This window comes from Lutra lutra, chromosome 6, assembly GCF_902655055.1.
Source record: "Lutra lutra chromosome 6, mLutLut1.2, whole genome shotgun sequence".
In the NCBI taxonomy this organism is placed as follows: domain Eukaryota; kingdom Metazoa; phylum Chordata; class Mammalia; order Carnivora; family Mustelidae; genus Lutra; species Lutra lutra.
In genome coordinates, this window is record NC_062283.1 from 136,755,058 (window position 1) to 136,772,777 (window position 17,720).

General features: G+C 40.5%; 1 protein-coding gene across 5 annotated transcripts in view; it reads right to left on the reverse strand.

The window, feature by feature from the left end:
* The window catches only part of FRK (fyn related Src family tyrosine kinase), a 132,829-nt gene that overhangs the window by 46,228 nt on the left and 68,881 nt on the right, over nt 1-17,720 (reverse strand). For all 5 annotated transcript variants that reach the window (XM_047734327.1, XM_047734329.1, XM_047734331.1 and 2 more), the window contains one exon: nt 3,480-3,601. In XM_047734327.1, coding sequence (XP_047590283.1) covers nt 3,480-3,601 — 122 coding nt within the window. The remainder of the gene's footprint in view (nt 1-3,479; nt 3,602-17,720) is intronic.

A 17,720-nucleotide genomic window follows, 5' to 3' on the forward strand; every position in this document is an offset into this window, starting at 1 on the left:
TCTAAGTGTGTTTTCTTCAAACTGTATTTTAAACAATAATATAAATGTGTATAGAACTCCAAACATCAACTTAATATTAATGGTGATAACAATAATGGTTGCCTTTAAAGGACTCGACTGAAGTAAAAAAATAACCAAGCAAGTTGATGTGCAGTTGAAATTTTATATTTTTCATCAGAAAAACAATTCACTATCCGTGACAAACAACAGTAAGGCTACTAAAACTACCTGTCATGCATCTAATGAAGACAGATTCTCTGGCGACCACATATAATATGTAATGTCCAAAAGTGCTGCTGTAATTCACAGCTAATTAGTGTCTTGCCATTAAGAGAAGTGTCACGGCCCTAACTCTCTTTCCAGATCTACTCAGACCTCCTAAGAGCCGACAGCCATGCAAGGATCACAACAAGCCAATTAGCTCCCACCCAACCCTGGGCTGCCGCTTCTCCAGCCCGCCCCAGCATCCATAAATCACGCTCCGTCATGAAGCTCTTCTGACAGCTGCAAGCCGTTGCTGCCGAAGGAATAAAGACAAGACTTCCAAGGAAAACGTGTGTGGGAAAGACAGAGCTAGAAAGGGGGTATTATTTGCCTTCCTTTGGCAGCAGAGCAGTCAGCAAAATGGAAGACCATCAATTCAGGCTGATTAAGGGGACAACTGCACTAAGAAATCGATCCATGGTCTATCGGAAGATCCTCAGTGGTAATCAACGGTCAGCAGTGGGGTCGGTTGTTTGTGTGTTTGTTTTAATGTAGACATACTGAAGACCTTTTTTGTTCCATTTTTCTCTTGGATAGCCCTCCTTCTGGCTAATAAGAAAATGTTCCCTTCAGTAGACTATAATGGTCCGCATTTACTTTGTCCCCCAGTGAATACACAGCAATCAGATAATTTGTTTGAAAGACTCTAAATTGTTTGACTTCATTCAAAAAGAATCTATAATGATATCCTGGTTTCCAAGCAAGGCCTACAAAGCTTCCTAAATCCATAAGCAAGCGCTAGAGTATTCTCAGCACATAAAAGCCAATATCCTTGTAATTTTGTTCTAAGCCTGTAAAGCTGTTTTGTTCCATAATATTCTACTTAGAAAGTGTTCAGAATAGTCACTGCAGCCTGGGCTTTATTCAAAGATATGACTCAAGTCGTTCTACTTTTAGTTTGTTTTCCTCATGGGAATCTTCTTCTGTATGTTTAATGCTAATCTAAAACATTTAATCTAGCTTTTAGCTAAATAATGATTACCTAAATTTGCATATAAATATTGGGAAAGTCAAACAAATGGATACATTTAAATTGGGAATTCTCTTCTATCTCTTATCATGAAGCATAGAGATTTCCAAAAGACTTGTTTTTTCTTCCTCAGAGTATAACATTCTCATGGAAATCTTCCAATATTTATCTATAAGGATGTTCATGGCATCATACTTTATAACAGCAAAATAGCTAAAAAATACATAAAACATGAAATAGGTTAAATGATGAAATTCCCATCCAATGGAAGGTTATGTGGTTTCTAAACATAATGATGTAGAAGGATATGAAAGGACATGCAAAATCGTTCACAGGACACTGAGAGACGTAAGAAAAATGCAGCCTAGGTCCGCTGTGTGTGTGTGCACACACAAATATGTGTGTATGGATATATAAATACAGATAGCATATATACACACTCATATCTATATTTATACTTTTTTCTTTACAAGATGATCTCCATTTATTTTCTGAATACAAGTGTGTGTTTGTTTAAATATACTTACAGGTGAAGTACAGAAAAAAGCTTGCCAGGAAAGGTATTTAGATATGAAAAATGTATCTTCAGAAGGTGATATTTTTGATTCTTCTTTGAGCTTCTCTATTTATATAACAATGCTGATATTCCTTTCATGATCAGAAAAAAGTTATTAGATCTAATAAAATATTCACGTATGTCACCCAGGTGTGGATAGGTGTGCCCTAGTATGAAGTCACAGGCTAATGGGGCATCCACTGTCAGTCATGATACTGTTTCATTATCACCTTGGCCATAAGCAAGATTAGGAAGGTCAGTGGTACATTCCAGAAATGGTAATCAGAACAGCATCCCCTATGCACGGGTGGACATGAAGCCAAACAATCTGAGAACACCATAGGAACTTGGTGCAGGACGAGGCAGGGGCTGAAGGATGGAGCCTCTGAATAAAGGTGCTTCAACACCACTGCCCTTACTCCTTTCCAGCTCCCACCCATCTGCCCCGATATTTGGGACTGCCTGGTGTGAGTAAGAAAAATGGATCCCAAACACACACAGTCTGGCCTGAGTTCAGATCCAATCAAAGTTCCTAGGGTATGTTGAGCTCAGGGCTTGCTTCCCTGGTGCACCATGAAGGCTGTCCTGACCTCAGCTCAGTGAACTAGGCGGACACAATAAAGTACGTAGGCATTGTGTTCAATAAACATTTACTGCAGGGCAATAAGGATAAAGGAAGGCAAAATCCTTTCCCCCAAAAGGTTTATATCTAGACATAGTGCACACTTTAAAGCGGATAATAGCACAAGATGGGCCCGGGCAAAACAGAAGTCAGAGCAGAGCAAGGAGAGAAAAAGTGTCACATGACAGATGGTCTGGTTGGTCTTTAAGAAAGGACGTTCTGTAGCCTTGCAACATACACCAAGAAACAAATTCTTCAAACATTTATTCATTTATTTTAGAGAGAGAACATGAGCAGGAGGAGGGCAGAGGGAGAGAGAGAGAGAATCCCAAGCAGACTCCCCGCTGAGTATGGAGTCTGACCCAGGAAGGGAGTTGAGGAGCTCCATCTCATGAACCCCAAGATCAAGACTTGAGCCAAATCCAAGAGTCAGACATTTAACCAACTGGGCCACCCAGGTGCCCCAAGAAACATAGACTCTTGAAGGCAGAGACATGCATGTAAGCACCTGTAACTATTAAAGGCCATTCCCAGGTCTTTCTTCCTTCCTAAGAAAATGTAAAGTAAATACGTATTTTACTCTTAGTTAGGAAACTACATTTGGCTAAATTTTACATGTCATGGAGTTAACTAAATGCAACTGCATCCAGCATTTCAATTTTTTTTTTTTTAATTTATTTACTGGGCAAAGACAAATGAAACACAAAAAGTCAAACTGTATTGGGGAAAGAACAATTTTTGACAACAGCGTAGTTTTCACTTTGGGCTTATCATTTCCCTAGAAGGACAGACCCCTTATAATGCAAAAGTGAGAAAATGCAGCCTGATCTATATGATTGTCATTTCATATCCAGAGCGCACGTATTTGCTTACAGAGAGTCCTATCACAGACAGAAACTGCTTGCTAATTTCTGCATTACTCTTGGGTAGTTCAGATTTAATTTGGCACTTATTATGAACATAAGAAATAAGGCAAATTTCAAATTAACCTGTCCATGCTCACACAGCAGGTTCATTACTACAGACTCTCAAACCCACACTTAAATCACACAAGACAATGCCCATACCTGAAAGGGCAAAATCTCCTTTCTGGCTTTCACTCTCTCTGATTAGAAAGGCACCAGTCTGATTTTCTGAATATAATAGTTGTTTTTCTGCATCTGTTCTCTTGATTGCTCCAAAGAACCACCTAAAAAAGAGACAGATGTAAACTTTAATTAACCAATCAACAGTCATTTTTTAAGGAGCAGGAAGTTTGGCAAGAAAGTATTCTAACATCAGAAATGTTTGCTATTTTTTACTGAAACTATTATAGGTATAAATGGCACCTTTTGATACTTGAGATGATATTTCTGGATGTCTGTAATCCTTACCAGGAGTCTTTTAAGAATTACAGAATAGGGATTTGGCTGATGCCTGCTACTACATCCCTTCTCACATCTGAGTTCTATTCTGTCTGAGAGGTAATGTGTCCTCCTGTCAAGTTCAAAGCCTCCGGGGTGGACCCACCACATTAGCCTGCTGGGTTCCATGCTCTATAATTATTCACCATCACCATCAAACTTTCACCGCCTCACCTAACACCTTCTAGGTGCTAGGAGGCAAACACTCCAATCAAAGGAGTCCTACATTTCACATTACAGTGTGAACAATTAAAAATGTAGTTCTCTGGGCATTAATTTCCCCCCCACCACCACCCCACTCCATCCATTACTACCCAATGGCACCATAATATGAGATGATCTTTGCATGCTTAGGAGGAACTTATCAATTATAAAGGAAATTGTCCTTGGTGGAGAGATGATGTGAAAAAGATGTTTCCACTTGGGAAGTATCTTCCTAGTGCTTCCCCCCACCTCTCATCTTTACCCTTCCATCCTGAACATTCCAGATATATAAAAGTCAGATATTGAACACATTTTTGTGAATATGTTTAATCCCGACAAAGAATTATGGATTTTATTTTATTTTTGAGATTTTATTTATTTATTTGACAGAAAGAGAGAGAGCATAAGCAAGGGGAGTGGCGGGTAGAGGGAGAAGTAGGCTCTCTGCTGAGCAGGGAGCCCTCTGCTGATGCGAGGCTCAATCCCAGGAACCTGAGATCATGACCTGAGCTGAAGTCAAGAGTTGGGTGCTTCACTGACTGAGCCACCCAGGCACCCAAGAATTATGGATCTTAACATTGGAACCAGTCTAAGATGTAGATAAAGTCTGTAGACACTAATGTGATCATATGAGGAAGTTGAGAAAGTTGAGAAGTTGAGAAAACTTTATGACACCTCACTCTAGAGTCACAAAGTTGATGTTTATCATTTAAGATTTTAGGTAAAACATCTTATCTTTCCAGGTATCATCTTTAAAAATGAAGACACTCAAAGAGGGGAAACGTGGACTTGGGGGAGCTGCAGGCTGAGGGGAGGAAATACAGGCCACCAAAAATTGGCTCCAGTTGGCGTGACAGGTCATGGACTGGCTTGACGGGTCATGGATACTGAGGTGTATGAGTCTACTGAGGGTGATACAATCGGAAGGAAGAGGGGAAAGGAAGTAGAAAGAGAGGCACTAAAACACAATCATTACCCTCTAACAAAGGCAAGGTGCTTGTTTACCATTTTCCCAATCATCAAGTTGGAAATACACAATATTAACTATATCAGTTAGGATATGCCAGGTTATATTAATGAACAATGTTAAAAATCTCCATGGTTTTAAGACAACAGAGATCTGTTTTTCCCTTAGCTGCATGTCCATGGAAGGTCACGTGGGCTCTGCTCTAGGTCTGTCTCTAGCTCTACCAGGGCATTTCCGTCTCCATGCTTCCACGTTTGCTGAGGCAGGAGTGAAATATGTGGCCAACCGCAGGCTGGTTCCTGCAGCTTCTAGTTAAAGTTTCTATACAAGAATGAAACCATTGCAAATAAGTCATATGTTTGGGCCTAAATACAAAGAGAGTAGGAAACACAATCACACCATTCTCCAGAAGGCAGAGAGCTGGCATCGTTTGGTAGACGGCACTAAAGACCAGCTCACTGATTCAATATCAGGGGCCAAATTGATGTCCACAGACTATTGCTAATCTGACGGAAACTATGGCAGTAATGGTGACATTCCGAGGGGCTATTTAATGAATTCACAGAGAAAGAGAAATGCATGTTTTCTATGAGTACAGATATAAGTCAATAGAACAATGGAAAAACAACAACAACAACAACGACCTCAAACAGACCCAAACACACAAATTAGAGATGAAAGTACAGATTATTCAATAACCAATGTTAGTACCATTAAAAATCCATATGGAAAAAATTAATTGATGCTACTTAGAATATATAACATAGTTTTATGTGGATTAATGACCTAAAGCAAGCTTTAAAACTTTCTGAGGATACCAGACTAGGGAGGGTTTCTTAGAAAAGACAAAAAGAAAAGGACATTAAAAACCTTAAGGGGGGCATGCCTGGGTGGCTCAGTTGGTTGGACGACTGCCTTCAGCTCAGGTCATGATCCCGGAGTCCCGGGATCGAGTCCTGCATTGGGCTCCCAGCTCCATGGGGAGTCTGCTTCTCCCTCTGACCTTCTCCTTGCTCATGCTCTCTCTCACTGTCTCTCTCTCAAATAAATAAATAAAATCTTTAAAAAAAAAAAAACCTTAAGGGGAAAAAATTAATAATATTTCTTATGCCACAATTAAAAGATTATCACGAAATAAAATTAAAATACAAGCCAGAGGGATGCCTGGATGGCTCAGTCAGTTAAGCGTCTGCCTTCGGCTCAGGTCCTGTTCTCAGGGTCCTGGAATTGAGCCCCACATTGGGCTCCTTGCTCAGCGGGGATCCTGCTTCTCCCTCTCCCACTACCCCAGCTTGTGTCCTCTCTCTCACTGCATCTCTCTCTGTCAAATAAATAAAAATAAAATCTTAAGAAAAAAAATACAAGCCACAGACCTGGAGAAAATATTTGCAAAGTATATAACCAAGAAGAGTGTTTGAATTACATAGAGACCTGTAATCAATTAAAAAAAAAAAAAGACAGGGGTACCTGAGTGGCTCTATTGGTTAGGCGCCCACTCTTGATTTTGGCTCAGGTCTTGCATGGTCTCAGTGGCCATGGGGTCAAGCCTTGCCTTAGGCTCTGTGCTCAGAGGGGGGTTCTGCTTGGAATTCTGTCCCTCTCCCTCTACTCCACCCCTGCACTGGTGCGCTCTTTCTCTCTCTCTCAAAATAAATAAATAAATCTTTACATACTTCTTAAAGGTTTTATTTATTTCTTTGACAGAGAGAGAGAGAAAGAGAGCACAGGCAAGGGGAGCAGCAGAGGGAGAAGTAGGCTCCCTGCTGAGCAGGGCACCCAGTGCGGGGCTCAATCCCAGAACCCTGGGATCAGGCCCTGAGCTGGAGACAGATGCTTAACCCACTGAGCCACCCAGGCACTCCTAAAAGGAATTTTTTAAAAAGAGACAACACAGTAGAAAAACTGGCATAGTATATAATTGTACAGTTCATAGAAAAAGAAAATCCAGTAACTAAGAAAAATAAGAAAAGAAGCACAGTCTCTGTCTGTAGCAATACTACAATCTATACCAATAAATATTAAAACAATGAAATTTCACACTTTTCAGGTTAGACAAAATTTAAAACTTTCACATTCAGCCATTGGGAAAAATGTGAAACAAGAATTTTCCTACAATACTAGAGGCAATACCCTGTGGTACAACTATTTCAGAGAGCAATCTAGCAATATCTAATAATGGTATTTGTATACCATTCAACTTCACTTCTAGATTATATGCCATATGTGCTCAAGGACACGAATCACAAGAACATTCACTGAAAAGTTCTAGCACTGAAACATTGGAAACAACTTAGAAGTCCATTGTAGGGAAAGAGATAAACTTAATTATAGATATAAGATAGAATAATACACAGCAGATAAAACAAACTGTTGAGGGACTAAAGGGAGTTGAAGAGTTGATACATACTACTGTGATGTCATTGAAGTGAACACATAAAAAACACTATATATTTTCATGGACAGTTGCATGCTGAATGAAAGCCAATAGTTAATAGCTAATAGTATTTTTTTACTCCATTTCCAGAAATGGCAAAATTTCTTTGCACCAACATTTCAAGCACATTAGCAGCACGGATCAAATATACTGATCAACCCCATGCATTTCCTTGATTCTGAGTGTATTGATTATGCATCAGCATTAACATGTTTGCTCAAAATATAAATATTTAAACCTTTACAAGAATTACAATTTATCTGGCAGATTAAATTCTTAGAAGTATGATTATATCTCATCTATCTCATCATTCTCAAGAATAAATTCCATTATATATTTCCTATACATACATTACATTTGTATTTTGTATAATCAAATCTATAAATGATGTATTTTCTCTGCCCAATATACATATAAGCAAGCAGTTTCTGTAAATCAAAGACAGAGTAATTTTGCGACATTTGTAGAGAGGAACTCCATGGTAATTTTTTTAAAACCCTTTTTGTCGGGGCGCCTGGGTGGCTCAGTGGGTTAAAGCCTCTGCCTTCGGCTCAGGTCGTGATCCCAGGGTCCTGGGATCGAGCCCCGCATCGGGCTCTCTGCTTGTCAGGGAGCCTGCTTCCCCTCCTCTCTCTCTGCCTGCCTCTCTACCTACTTGTGATCTCTGTCTGTCAAATAAATAAAAATAAATTTAAAAATAAATAAATAAATAAAAAATAAAACCCTTTTTGTCTTGCCAATTTTAGATTCTTACGCACACTCACTTTACAAGGCAAATCACACCAGTATTGACTCCACAATAACAATGAAATGGATATAAATATTTGACTGGATGCATCAGCTCGCTTAATACCTGGAATTTTTCTTGGCTGAGCTACACCAGGAAGTGAATAAAAAGTTGTTTTCTGGATGTAGTGTCATTACAATGCCATCTTTCATACTCAGTGATGACGCAACCACGGAGAACGGTAAGTCTTTCCTCCCTCCACATATACGAAAAACATGCCTTCATCTGTGGTCTGAGCCTGTGGCAAAACTGTCATTCTTCTCCATTCTGCCTGTTAGAGCCCCAGTTGGCCCCATTCCGGAGGGTCACGCACACCCCAGGCCTGCATGCCCACCACAGCCACTTTCAATGCCCTCTTTCAGCTTTACTTCTTGTGTGCAGTAAACAGTAAGTGCTGAGAGGTAATCAGGGTATCCCAGGACGGATCCAGGGTATCCCAGGACGGATCCAGGGAGAGTCTTACAGGGAAACACTCAGGAAGAGTCTTACAGATCAGTGATCCTTCAAGTGTGGTGCCTGGACCAGAAGCATCCACATCACATGCAAACTTGTTAGAAAAGGAAATTGGCAGGTATCTCCCATATCTACTAAATCAGAGGCTGTGCGGTGGTCCCCAACAATCTGGGTTTCACTAAGTCACCAGGTGCATCTGATCCACAGTAAAATCTGAGAACTACTGAGTTATAGGAATAGTAAAAAAAAAAAAAAAAAAAAAAAAAAAAAAAAAAAAAAAATTTATGAGACAGCTGAGAATAATGTATGGTGTTTACCTATGAAAATTATCCAGTAAAATGACCCTACACACACATTTTATTGATCTTTAATGAAACTAATCTTTATTGCTATGCCAGACTTGCCATGAATGAGATCTTGATTAAGAATAACCAAAAAGGAGAGGAGACTCATAAGAACCTAGGAGAGGGAAGTGCTTCAAATAGATGAAAATGGAGCAAAAAGCATAATGTTGGTTTTGAATGAAAGGAGTATGTGACTGAAGTCTAAGGTTTATTTTGCAAACATTTATCCAGTGTCTACTGTGTATAAATTCTGACCCAGACCCAGAAAGATCTGCAAGACATACTCCTGAACAAAAAAGAGTAAACTGTAGAGTAATCAAAATATTAGTTTTATTCGTATTTTAAAAACCAACAAACCAAAACTGATATGTGCTTACTTCTCTGGAGATTAGTAAGAGATAACAAAAACATTGGCAAACAAAAGCAAAAACAAAAACCTTTCACTTTTTACTCTGCATTCTTCCCCATAATGTGGATATATTTATAGGAAGAGGTAGTTTTATATTACTTTGCAATATACTTAAACAGAAAAAACATCTAAGGAAGCCGATCAGAAATATGCTAAAAAATCCACATGCTATATGAGAGCTCAAGTAGAAACTTTGGCAGTTAGAATTGATAGAGACAAGGAAAATCTCAAAGGAGCACGGGACAGGTGCTGATGGATGAGGAGGGAAACAGACAGGAGAGCAAACATAATCCCAGGGTTTCAAGTCTGGACGCCTGAAGAACAATAGACCCAGCAACACATTAAAGGCAGAGCGCCATAATGATTATGAGCTACAGCATCTCGCTGGGAAAGTCAACCTCTCTATGCCTGGACTGGACTTCGTCATCTGTTAGTGAAAATAATAATAACGGCCAGGTAGGTTTGTTTTGAGAGTAAAAAAAAAAAAAAAAAAAAAAAAAAAAGATGTGTATCAGGGGCTGGATGCCTGATCACATTCATGCTCAATAAATAGCACCTACTTTCAGAAAACTAATTTAAGGGAGAAATTATATATTTGGTTTTAGATGTGTTAGGTGGGAGGTCATGATGAAACGTGAATGAATATGTGGATGTGATCTCACTTCTCTAGATGTGTTTGTACGGCAAGTTTCCTCCCCAGTGGGTCATGCCTGCTCAGTCTTGACTAGGACATGCTGCCACCAGGTGGCAGTAGGCCATTTTACTAATTCAGAAAGGCTGAAGCTGTAGTGTGATAACTGGAAGTACTTTATTTGACAAAAAAGACAAAATTAGTCCTTAAAAAAAAAGAAACAGAACTTATGCATTGTTACTGAATATCAACATTTAAATAATATAGATATCAATCAAAATTTAGGGAAATCAACAAGTAAATAGATGTGGTACCTCCAGGGGCACCTGGCTCCCTCAGTTGGTAGAGCATAGAATTCTCAGTCTCAGCATCCCAAGTTCAAGCCCCACATTGGGCGTGGAGCCTACTTAATTAAAAGAAAATTGTTTTTAAATAAATATGTGGTACCTCCACAAATATGTCCTCACTTCCTCCTAATACTTTTATTCTGTCCACTCTGCTGACTGGCACAAAGTAGATGTCTAGTACTCTCATAATTCTGATCTAATGGTGTTAGCTTCCTCCCACATTTTTTTTTTTAAAGTAAGCTCTATGTCCAGTGTGGGGCTTGAACTCACGACCCCAAGATCAGCAGTGGCATGCCCTACTGACTCAGCCAGCCAGGCACCACTCATCCTACATTTTTAAAAAGAGAAAACCTATTCCTAATAACTGCTGGCTAACATTTACAAAGTTTAACATGTAATTTCTTTTCCCCATGCTTCCCTAACAACCAAGACAGCTGACCTTAAACCACAGTAGACAGACCCTGAAGAAAAGTAAGTTTCTAAAACCAGCCCCCAGAAGAATGCTGGTATCCTCCCAGAAACTGCAGAAAGGAAAATGGGTAGATCAGCTTGGCATAGCCACCCATGAGGGAAGTAACCTGGGGTGCCTGCCCAGGTGGGAACTCGGGGTCAGCTGTCTTTATTGTTGTTATCGCAGACACAAGTTACAGTGGATAAAACCACCCATCATCCTCACCAGCGTGGCTTGCGGGCATCAGACACTAACATTTGCAAAACACCTATAGTCTGCAGGGTACGCTCACCATCGCAGTTATTCCCTTATCATAACTAAATCATTCTCATGGTCCCTGGAGCCGTGGCAGTCCCACATGACTGCCCCGCATCTATCTGCACCTGGGCAACACGGCCAGGACAGCCCCTGCGGTAGAGCCCCTTCCTGTCCAGGTACGCACAGCCCTACCCTCTACTAAATGTCCCGAGGCTCCGCGGCCCCTTTAGCTCACAGGAAATGAACCCTTTTCCCACTTACAGAGCCTAAGGACAAAGAAAAGGCAAATAATGCTCACATGTATTTTGTTATTCATTCCCTCCTTCTCATTTCCGTCATCGCGAACTTTGTCCCCTTCATCATCACCACTTAGATTATGGCAACGTTCCACTTTCCGTTCTTAATATTAACAGCTTCTGCTGTTACTGATCACTACAAGGAAGCAGGGACTGCTGTTAACAGCATTACACACATTCCCGTGGACTCCCCAGCGTTGCTCACACCACCGCCACTAGATGAATCATTTGATCATACGACCAGATACAGCTCACCGATGCACACCCAGAAATAAGTTTTAAGAAATAAGTTTTAAATTCCCTTTGCTTAGGGAATAAAATCCTTATTGACCTGAAATTTCAAGCCCTCTGCATTTCTGGACACCAGCCATTTCCTGAGCAGTGTCTTCCCTACCATCAACTCTTCGGCTCTAGCTAAACTCATTCTCTTATGGCTGTTTGCCCTGGCATTGCTTAAATCCGCCTCCCCAGAATTCCCAGTACAGTGACCATCCTTCCGGTTTCTCATGTAGCATACGAAAGTTAGAGCTGCCTTTTTTTTTTTTTTCCTACTTATTCCATGTTCACTTGAGGCTGCAGACCTCCCCGGTACAAAGCCTAACTTTGCCTAATATGACTTTTTTTTTCTTTTATTTTATTTTATTTATTTATTTGGCAGGCAGGGATCACAAGTAGGCAGAGAGGAAGGCAGAGAGGGAGGGGGATGCAGGCTCCCTGCTGAGTAGAAAGCCTGATGTGGGGCTCAATCCCAGGACCCTGAGATCATGACCTGAGCCGAAGGCAGAGGCTTAACCCACTGAGCCACCCAGGCGCGCCCCCCATATGCCTTTTGGAACAGTTAAATAAATACTTGTTGATGAAACAATATATTGTACCTCAGTGTGGGCATTTATAGGTCTTTCAGTTTATCCTGAATTTTGAACTCGATAAAGCCTGTGTTTTCATGTAATCTTTTATTTGCTCTTGCCACATACTTTGGAGTGTTAAGCGCTTTTGGGAGAAGCCTTATCTGCTCTGGGCCAGTTGCAACACAGATTCACATGTTAATTGGCCGCAGACCACTGATGCCAATCTGACCACTCTCTTCCCCCAAAAGAGAACATTTGCCTGTGAACGTAAAGATCAAAAATGAAGCTGATTTTCCTGTCCTCCCAAACACAAGCGTATCAGGGCTGCACACATGTAAAAAATGTGTGATAACGTGACAATGTCTCCTTCGATATCTGAGGTATGACTTGCAGTCACAAAGAAACCAGGAAGCTCCTTGCTGGGTTCATTTGATAAAGCTTTTTTTGTAGTGGTTCACCTCTACAGTCATCATAAAAGGGGAATTTGGAAGGAACTTCTTTAGAAAGGAAGTAAGATGAACTAATTGGTATTTTCACCACTGGGGAAGGTGTGGTGCTATATGTGTGTAAGGATATGATTATAACCTGGACCCACCTGCCAGTGTGAGGTGGTGTCAATACCTCACAAAAAACTGAAGAGCAGAACGAAGTTCAGACAGGGATCCAACCTCAAGGCACTGCTTTGGTCTCACAACCATCTCCTATTTATATAAAAGGAAATGGAAGCTAATATTGATTTCTCCCCCCTTTTTTTTTTAAGATTTTTTTTATTTATTTGACAGAGATCACAAGCAGGCAGAAAGGCAGGCAGAGAGAGGGGGAAGCAGGCTCCCTGCTGAGCAGAAAGCCCAAAGGCGGGGCTCGATCCCAGGACCCTGAGATCATGACCTGAGCTGAAGGCAGAGGCTTTAACCCACTGAGCCACCCAGGGGCCCCTGATTTCTCTTTTAAGATAAAAAACAAGAGTGCCTGCTGGCTTAGTCGATGGAGCATGTGACTCCTGATCTCAGGGTCATGAGTTCAAGCCCCACAATGGGCTTGGAGCCTACTTAAAACAAACACACACACAAACAAAGTGTGTGAATAGATAATGGCATTTCCAATCATCAAGCCTGAAATATAAGTGCAAATTCTGACCTGTCTGCTTTGTTTTTATACGTTTTTTATAATGTTTGTCCTAGAAACAAGAGAAATATGGATTAGAGTTGAAAGCATTAATCATTAAGGAGTTTCCATCTTTGTCACATCCAAAGAAAGTAAATGCAATTGATTTTTATAACGTCCAGGAAAATGCCCTATTTCACAGAACACCACAAATGTTCACTCCAATTCTTTATTTGACTAAGCTTTTGGGTACTAGTATAGCTTTTTAATAGTTATAGGGAGCACTAATTTAAGAGGTGACAGCCCGGGGGCACCTGGGTGGCTCAGGGGGTTAAAGCCTCTGCCTTCAGCTCAGGTCATGATCCCAGAGTTCTGGGATGGAGTCCTGCATCGGGCTCTCTGCTCCGCAGGGAGCCTGCCTCCTTCTCCTGTCTCTCTCTGCCTGCCTCTCTGCCTCCTTGTGATCTCTGTCTGTCAAATAAATTAAAAAAAAATCTTAAAAAAAAAAAAAGAAAAAAGAGGTGACAGCCCCAATTAGTTTCCTATCCAAAAACAAACAAACAAAAAAAAAACCCACAATAGTTATCTTCTCTCATGAATCATTTCCTTGCTCACTTCCAAGAAGGAAAAAAATGAAAGGAACTTTTTAATTCATTTAATTTTAAAGAATCTTAATTCCTAGTATCATGAATGACACTTTACTTAAAGCACTGAGTATTCTTCTTGAAAGATCTTTAAATATGGGGCACCTGGCTGGCTCAGTCACTAGAGCATGCAACTCTTGATCTGGAGGTAGAGAGTTCAAGCCCCACACTGAGCACAGAGTTTACTTAAAAAAATAAAGATCTATAAAATAACTTGTTCTTTGGGAATGTTCACTGAATCAACAAGACCAAATGTTGAGTATAGTGAGCCAGTAGTCCTTGCGTGTGCCCTCTTCGAGATGGGTTAATAATGTAACACTCTGTATCACTTATTTCCATTAAATCTTTTATCCCAAATCACATAGTACACAACTTGAAGGTATCTTAACCTTCTTATTACCCTACATGGTCATAGTGATACAGTTTTCTGTGTGCTTCATTTGCTAAAATATATCAGTAACATTCATTTCATACTAACTATATAGAAAACAGATGAAGAAGCTTTGGAGCAAAAGAAGGGTCTATTTCTTGTCCTTTGAGAATTTTAGATTATCAAGGGAGGGATAAGAGATCATTTTAACTGAGTAATCAAAAAGAAAGTAACAAAAACAAGAGAAGTATTTAATTTCCAAGGGATCTGCAATCCAAGAAATAAATAACCCAATAGTGTGTCAGCAATGGAAGGCATGTTAGAGAAAAGACCCTTGGAATAAGGATATGGAAGAGATAAGAAATGCAAAGAAATGAAGGACAAGGGCATGTCACACGTGAAGAACCAACAGCATGTCTGTGAGCAGACTGGTTTGATGGGCAATGGTGGGGGAAGAGGGTCGATTAAATGTAGAAGAAACAAAACCAGTTCTTTGATGTTTATAGGTACTCCCATGTATGAACAACTAACTCCACAGTAGAAGTAGCTCTTCGACAAGCAGTCAGAAAGTACATCAGGAGGAGGATAAGATAGTTCATTTAAGATTTAACACGGTAAAGAATTTTGAGTTCTGGGCAAACCTGCAAAAATGATGGGAAAATCTGACTTGTTTTTTTAAAAATCAGTGAACAAATTTAAGAAGTCTAAGTGTGGAAGGCAGGAGCAAGGGAGAATTATTCTATAGGAGGCACACAAGAGAGGAGATCCGAATTTTAGAAATAGAAAGAAATTTTTATGAGGATCTGTGGGGACAGTTCTGAAACTTATTGTAAATGCGTTTTAATTAGTACATGCATTCTCTGGGAAGAGAGTCCAGTGTTTCATTGAATTCTCAATGACGCCTGTGACAGAAACTACACATCTCCTTCAATAAGGCTAAGTGGCTTTTTTTTCCAGGTTCACTCAAGAGCTGGTACCAAGACTTATAACCACAACCTACCACCATAAAATTCCTTCACTCATTCATTTTTCATTCAACAATTATTTATTGAGCGCTTACTATGTGTCAGGCTCAGTTCCAGTTGGTAGAAATAGAGCAGTGAATGGAACAAACAGGAAGTCCTGACTTTCTAGAACTCTCATACCAATGGGGAAAGATAGACAATAAATAAAATAGATGAATATTCAGTATGTTTAAAGGTGATAAGTGCAAAAGAGAAAAAAAAAATGAAGTAACATAAGAAGGAGAGTAGGCAGCAACAGGTGGCAGATGGAATTCCAGAGGGTTTGCCTGTGTGTCCCTGAAGTGAAAGGGATCAAAATAAATTCAGCCGTGGAGAAAAATTGGACAGAATCTTTGGAAGGAGTAGACGAATAAGGACCCTAATCCATTCTAGGATTGAGACAATATCCAGATTTCTCAACTGTAGCTTGGCCAATATCTATTCGCATTTTTTTAAGGTAAGAAATAAATGATACCCATCAATTTCTTTGTTATCACCAATATTTATGGATATGCAAAACACCAGAAGCTTTAAGTATCCTCCAAGGGTCTCCTTGGGTGCTATGGCTCTTTAGTCAAAGAAAAATGAGCATCTGTTGAGCAGGAAGAGAACCCTTTTATTTAAAAAAAAAAAAAAAACTATATATAGAATAGAAATAATATTTCTGATTATACAGGAGTTGTGGAGGTAAGATTTCTTTCCAGATAGCTCTTAAATCCATATAAAAATCAAAATGTTTAAGTGAAATCTTAAAATCTTTCCATTTGGCAAACATACAATGAAAAACAAAATCTCTATTCCCTTAACCTACTCACGGCACAAAGACACAGGCATATATGTGGATGTGGTTGTGGATATACGGGGGTGCGTGCGTGTGTGTGTGTGTGGGGGGGTGTACCTACTGCTACCAACACAGGTGTGTACTACATTCACTGACTTTTAGAGGCTGAAATGAAGCAGGTGTCCCAAGCCAGACAAGAGGTGAGACAGAGTCCACAAAGGTGCCAATGGACACACACATTCTCTTTTTCTTTTCCTTTCATTTTAATAATCTGATCCTGCTCACCCACCTACCAACTAAACATTGCTGTCATTAATACTTACCAATAATCACACCAGTATTAATAACTGAAGGATTTATAACCTACATAAATGCCCCCACTGGACTCCCGAGATGGAAGACTCTGGACCTCTCCACAAAGCAGCTGGTTCTTGTCAAAAGGAAAGCCAGAAACAGTGCCAGAAAATACACCTTTCGTTTTCAGTGTCAACAAGCTGTTTGTCAGGAAACAAAAGGAAGGTCTGCCAGCACCCTGGTGGATTTTTCTAAAACCTGAAAATTAGGCTTGTTTTTGCTGAGAGTAACAGGAAAGGGCAGTCGCACAAGAGTATCAGGGCCCCACTCCTCGGAACTGCTATGGGGAAAGCCTGCCTCATGTGAGAGAAGGAAAAGGGTCCCTCCCCACCCACCCCGCCACACTTCTTAACCTCCTCCAGGGCCTCAGGTCTCAAACTCCAGTTTGCTAAGAGAGCCCAGGAAGAGTGTGGACAAGGCAAATGCTCCCAGCTCAGAGGTGGGGCTCCCGATGCTACAACTTCCCAAGTGCCCCCGGAGAATTAATTCTGAGGCTGGGAAGCCAGGAGTGAGTTTGGAAAAGCACAGCTGTTCTCTGAAAGGAAAGAATTTCTCTCAGGTCTGCCATCGCCCACACCAAACCCCGGTTCTCTCTGGTCCGCTCTGCCCCACACCAGACCCCACTCTCTTATTTTCATCCCAACCGAAAGATATAAATTCAGCCCAAACTTTGTGTAAAATTGGTGGAGAGCCAAGTGCAGTCTAGAGGAACAAGTTCAAATACATTAGAAATCTCTTTCCTGGAAACTTAGAATCAAGTGCCCTGAAGAAGGAATTTCCCAAAATGCTCTTTTTCCCTACCAGGTTGCTAAGGCCCCTCTCCTCTTCCCCTCTCCTCTGGATCACGTTTTTACAACAAAATACCCCAGATTTTATATGCAAAGCAATTTAGTTCTGAATGCCACCCACACTCCAAAGGAGCATTCTGGGCCAACTTCTGTCTTCTCCAACAGACATTCCATTGTTCTGCTCCATAAAGGCCCATCCACTCTAGGTCTTGTTTCTCAACAGCACGAACAACCAGAGCTTTAAAAATAGAATTTTCTTTAAGCAAGATAAATCCTTAGGCAGAGCACCTCTCACACCATCCTCCACAACAGAGGGTAGTGAAAGAATTACACATACTCTTGCTGTCAAAAGCTAGTCCACGTCTGAAGATAAGGGTGAGCGGGCAGAGTTGGGTTGTTTTGTTTTTCTTTTTTTTCCAGTTACATTTATG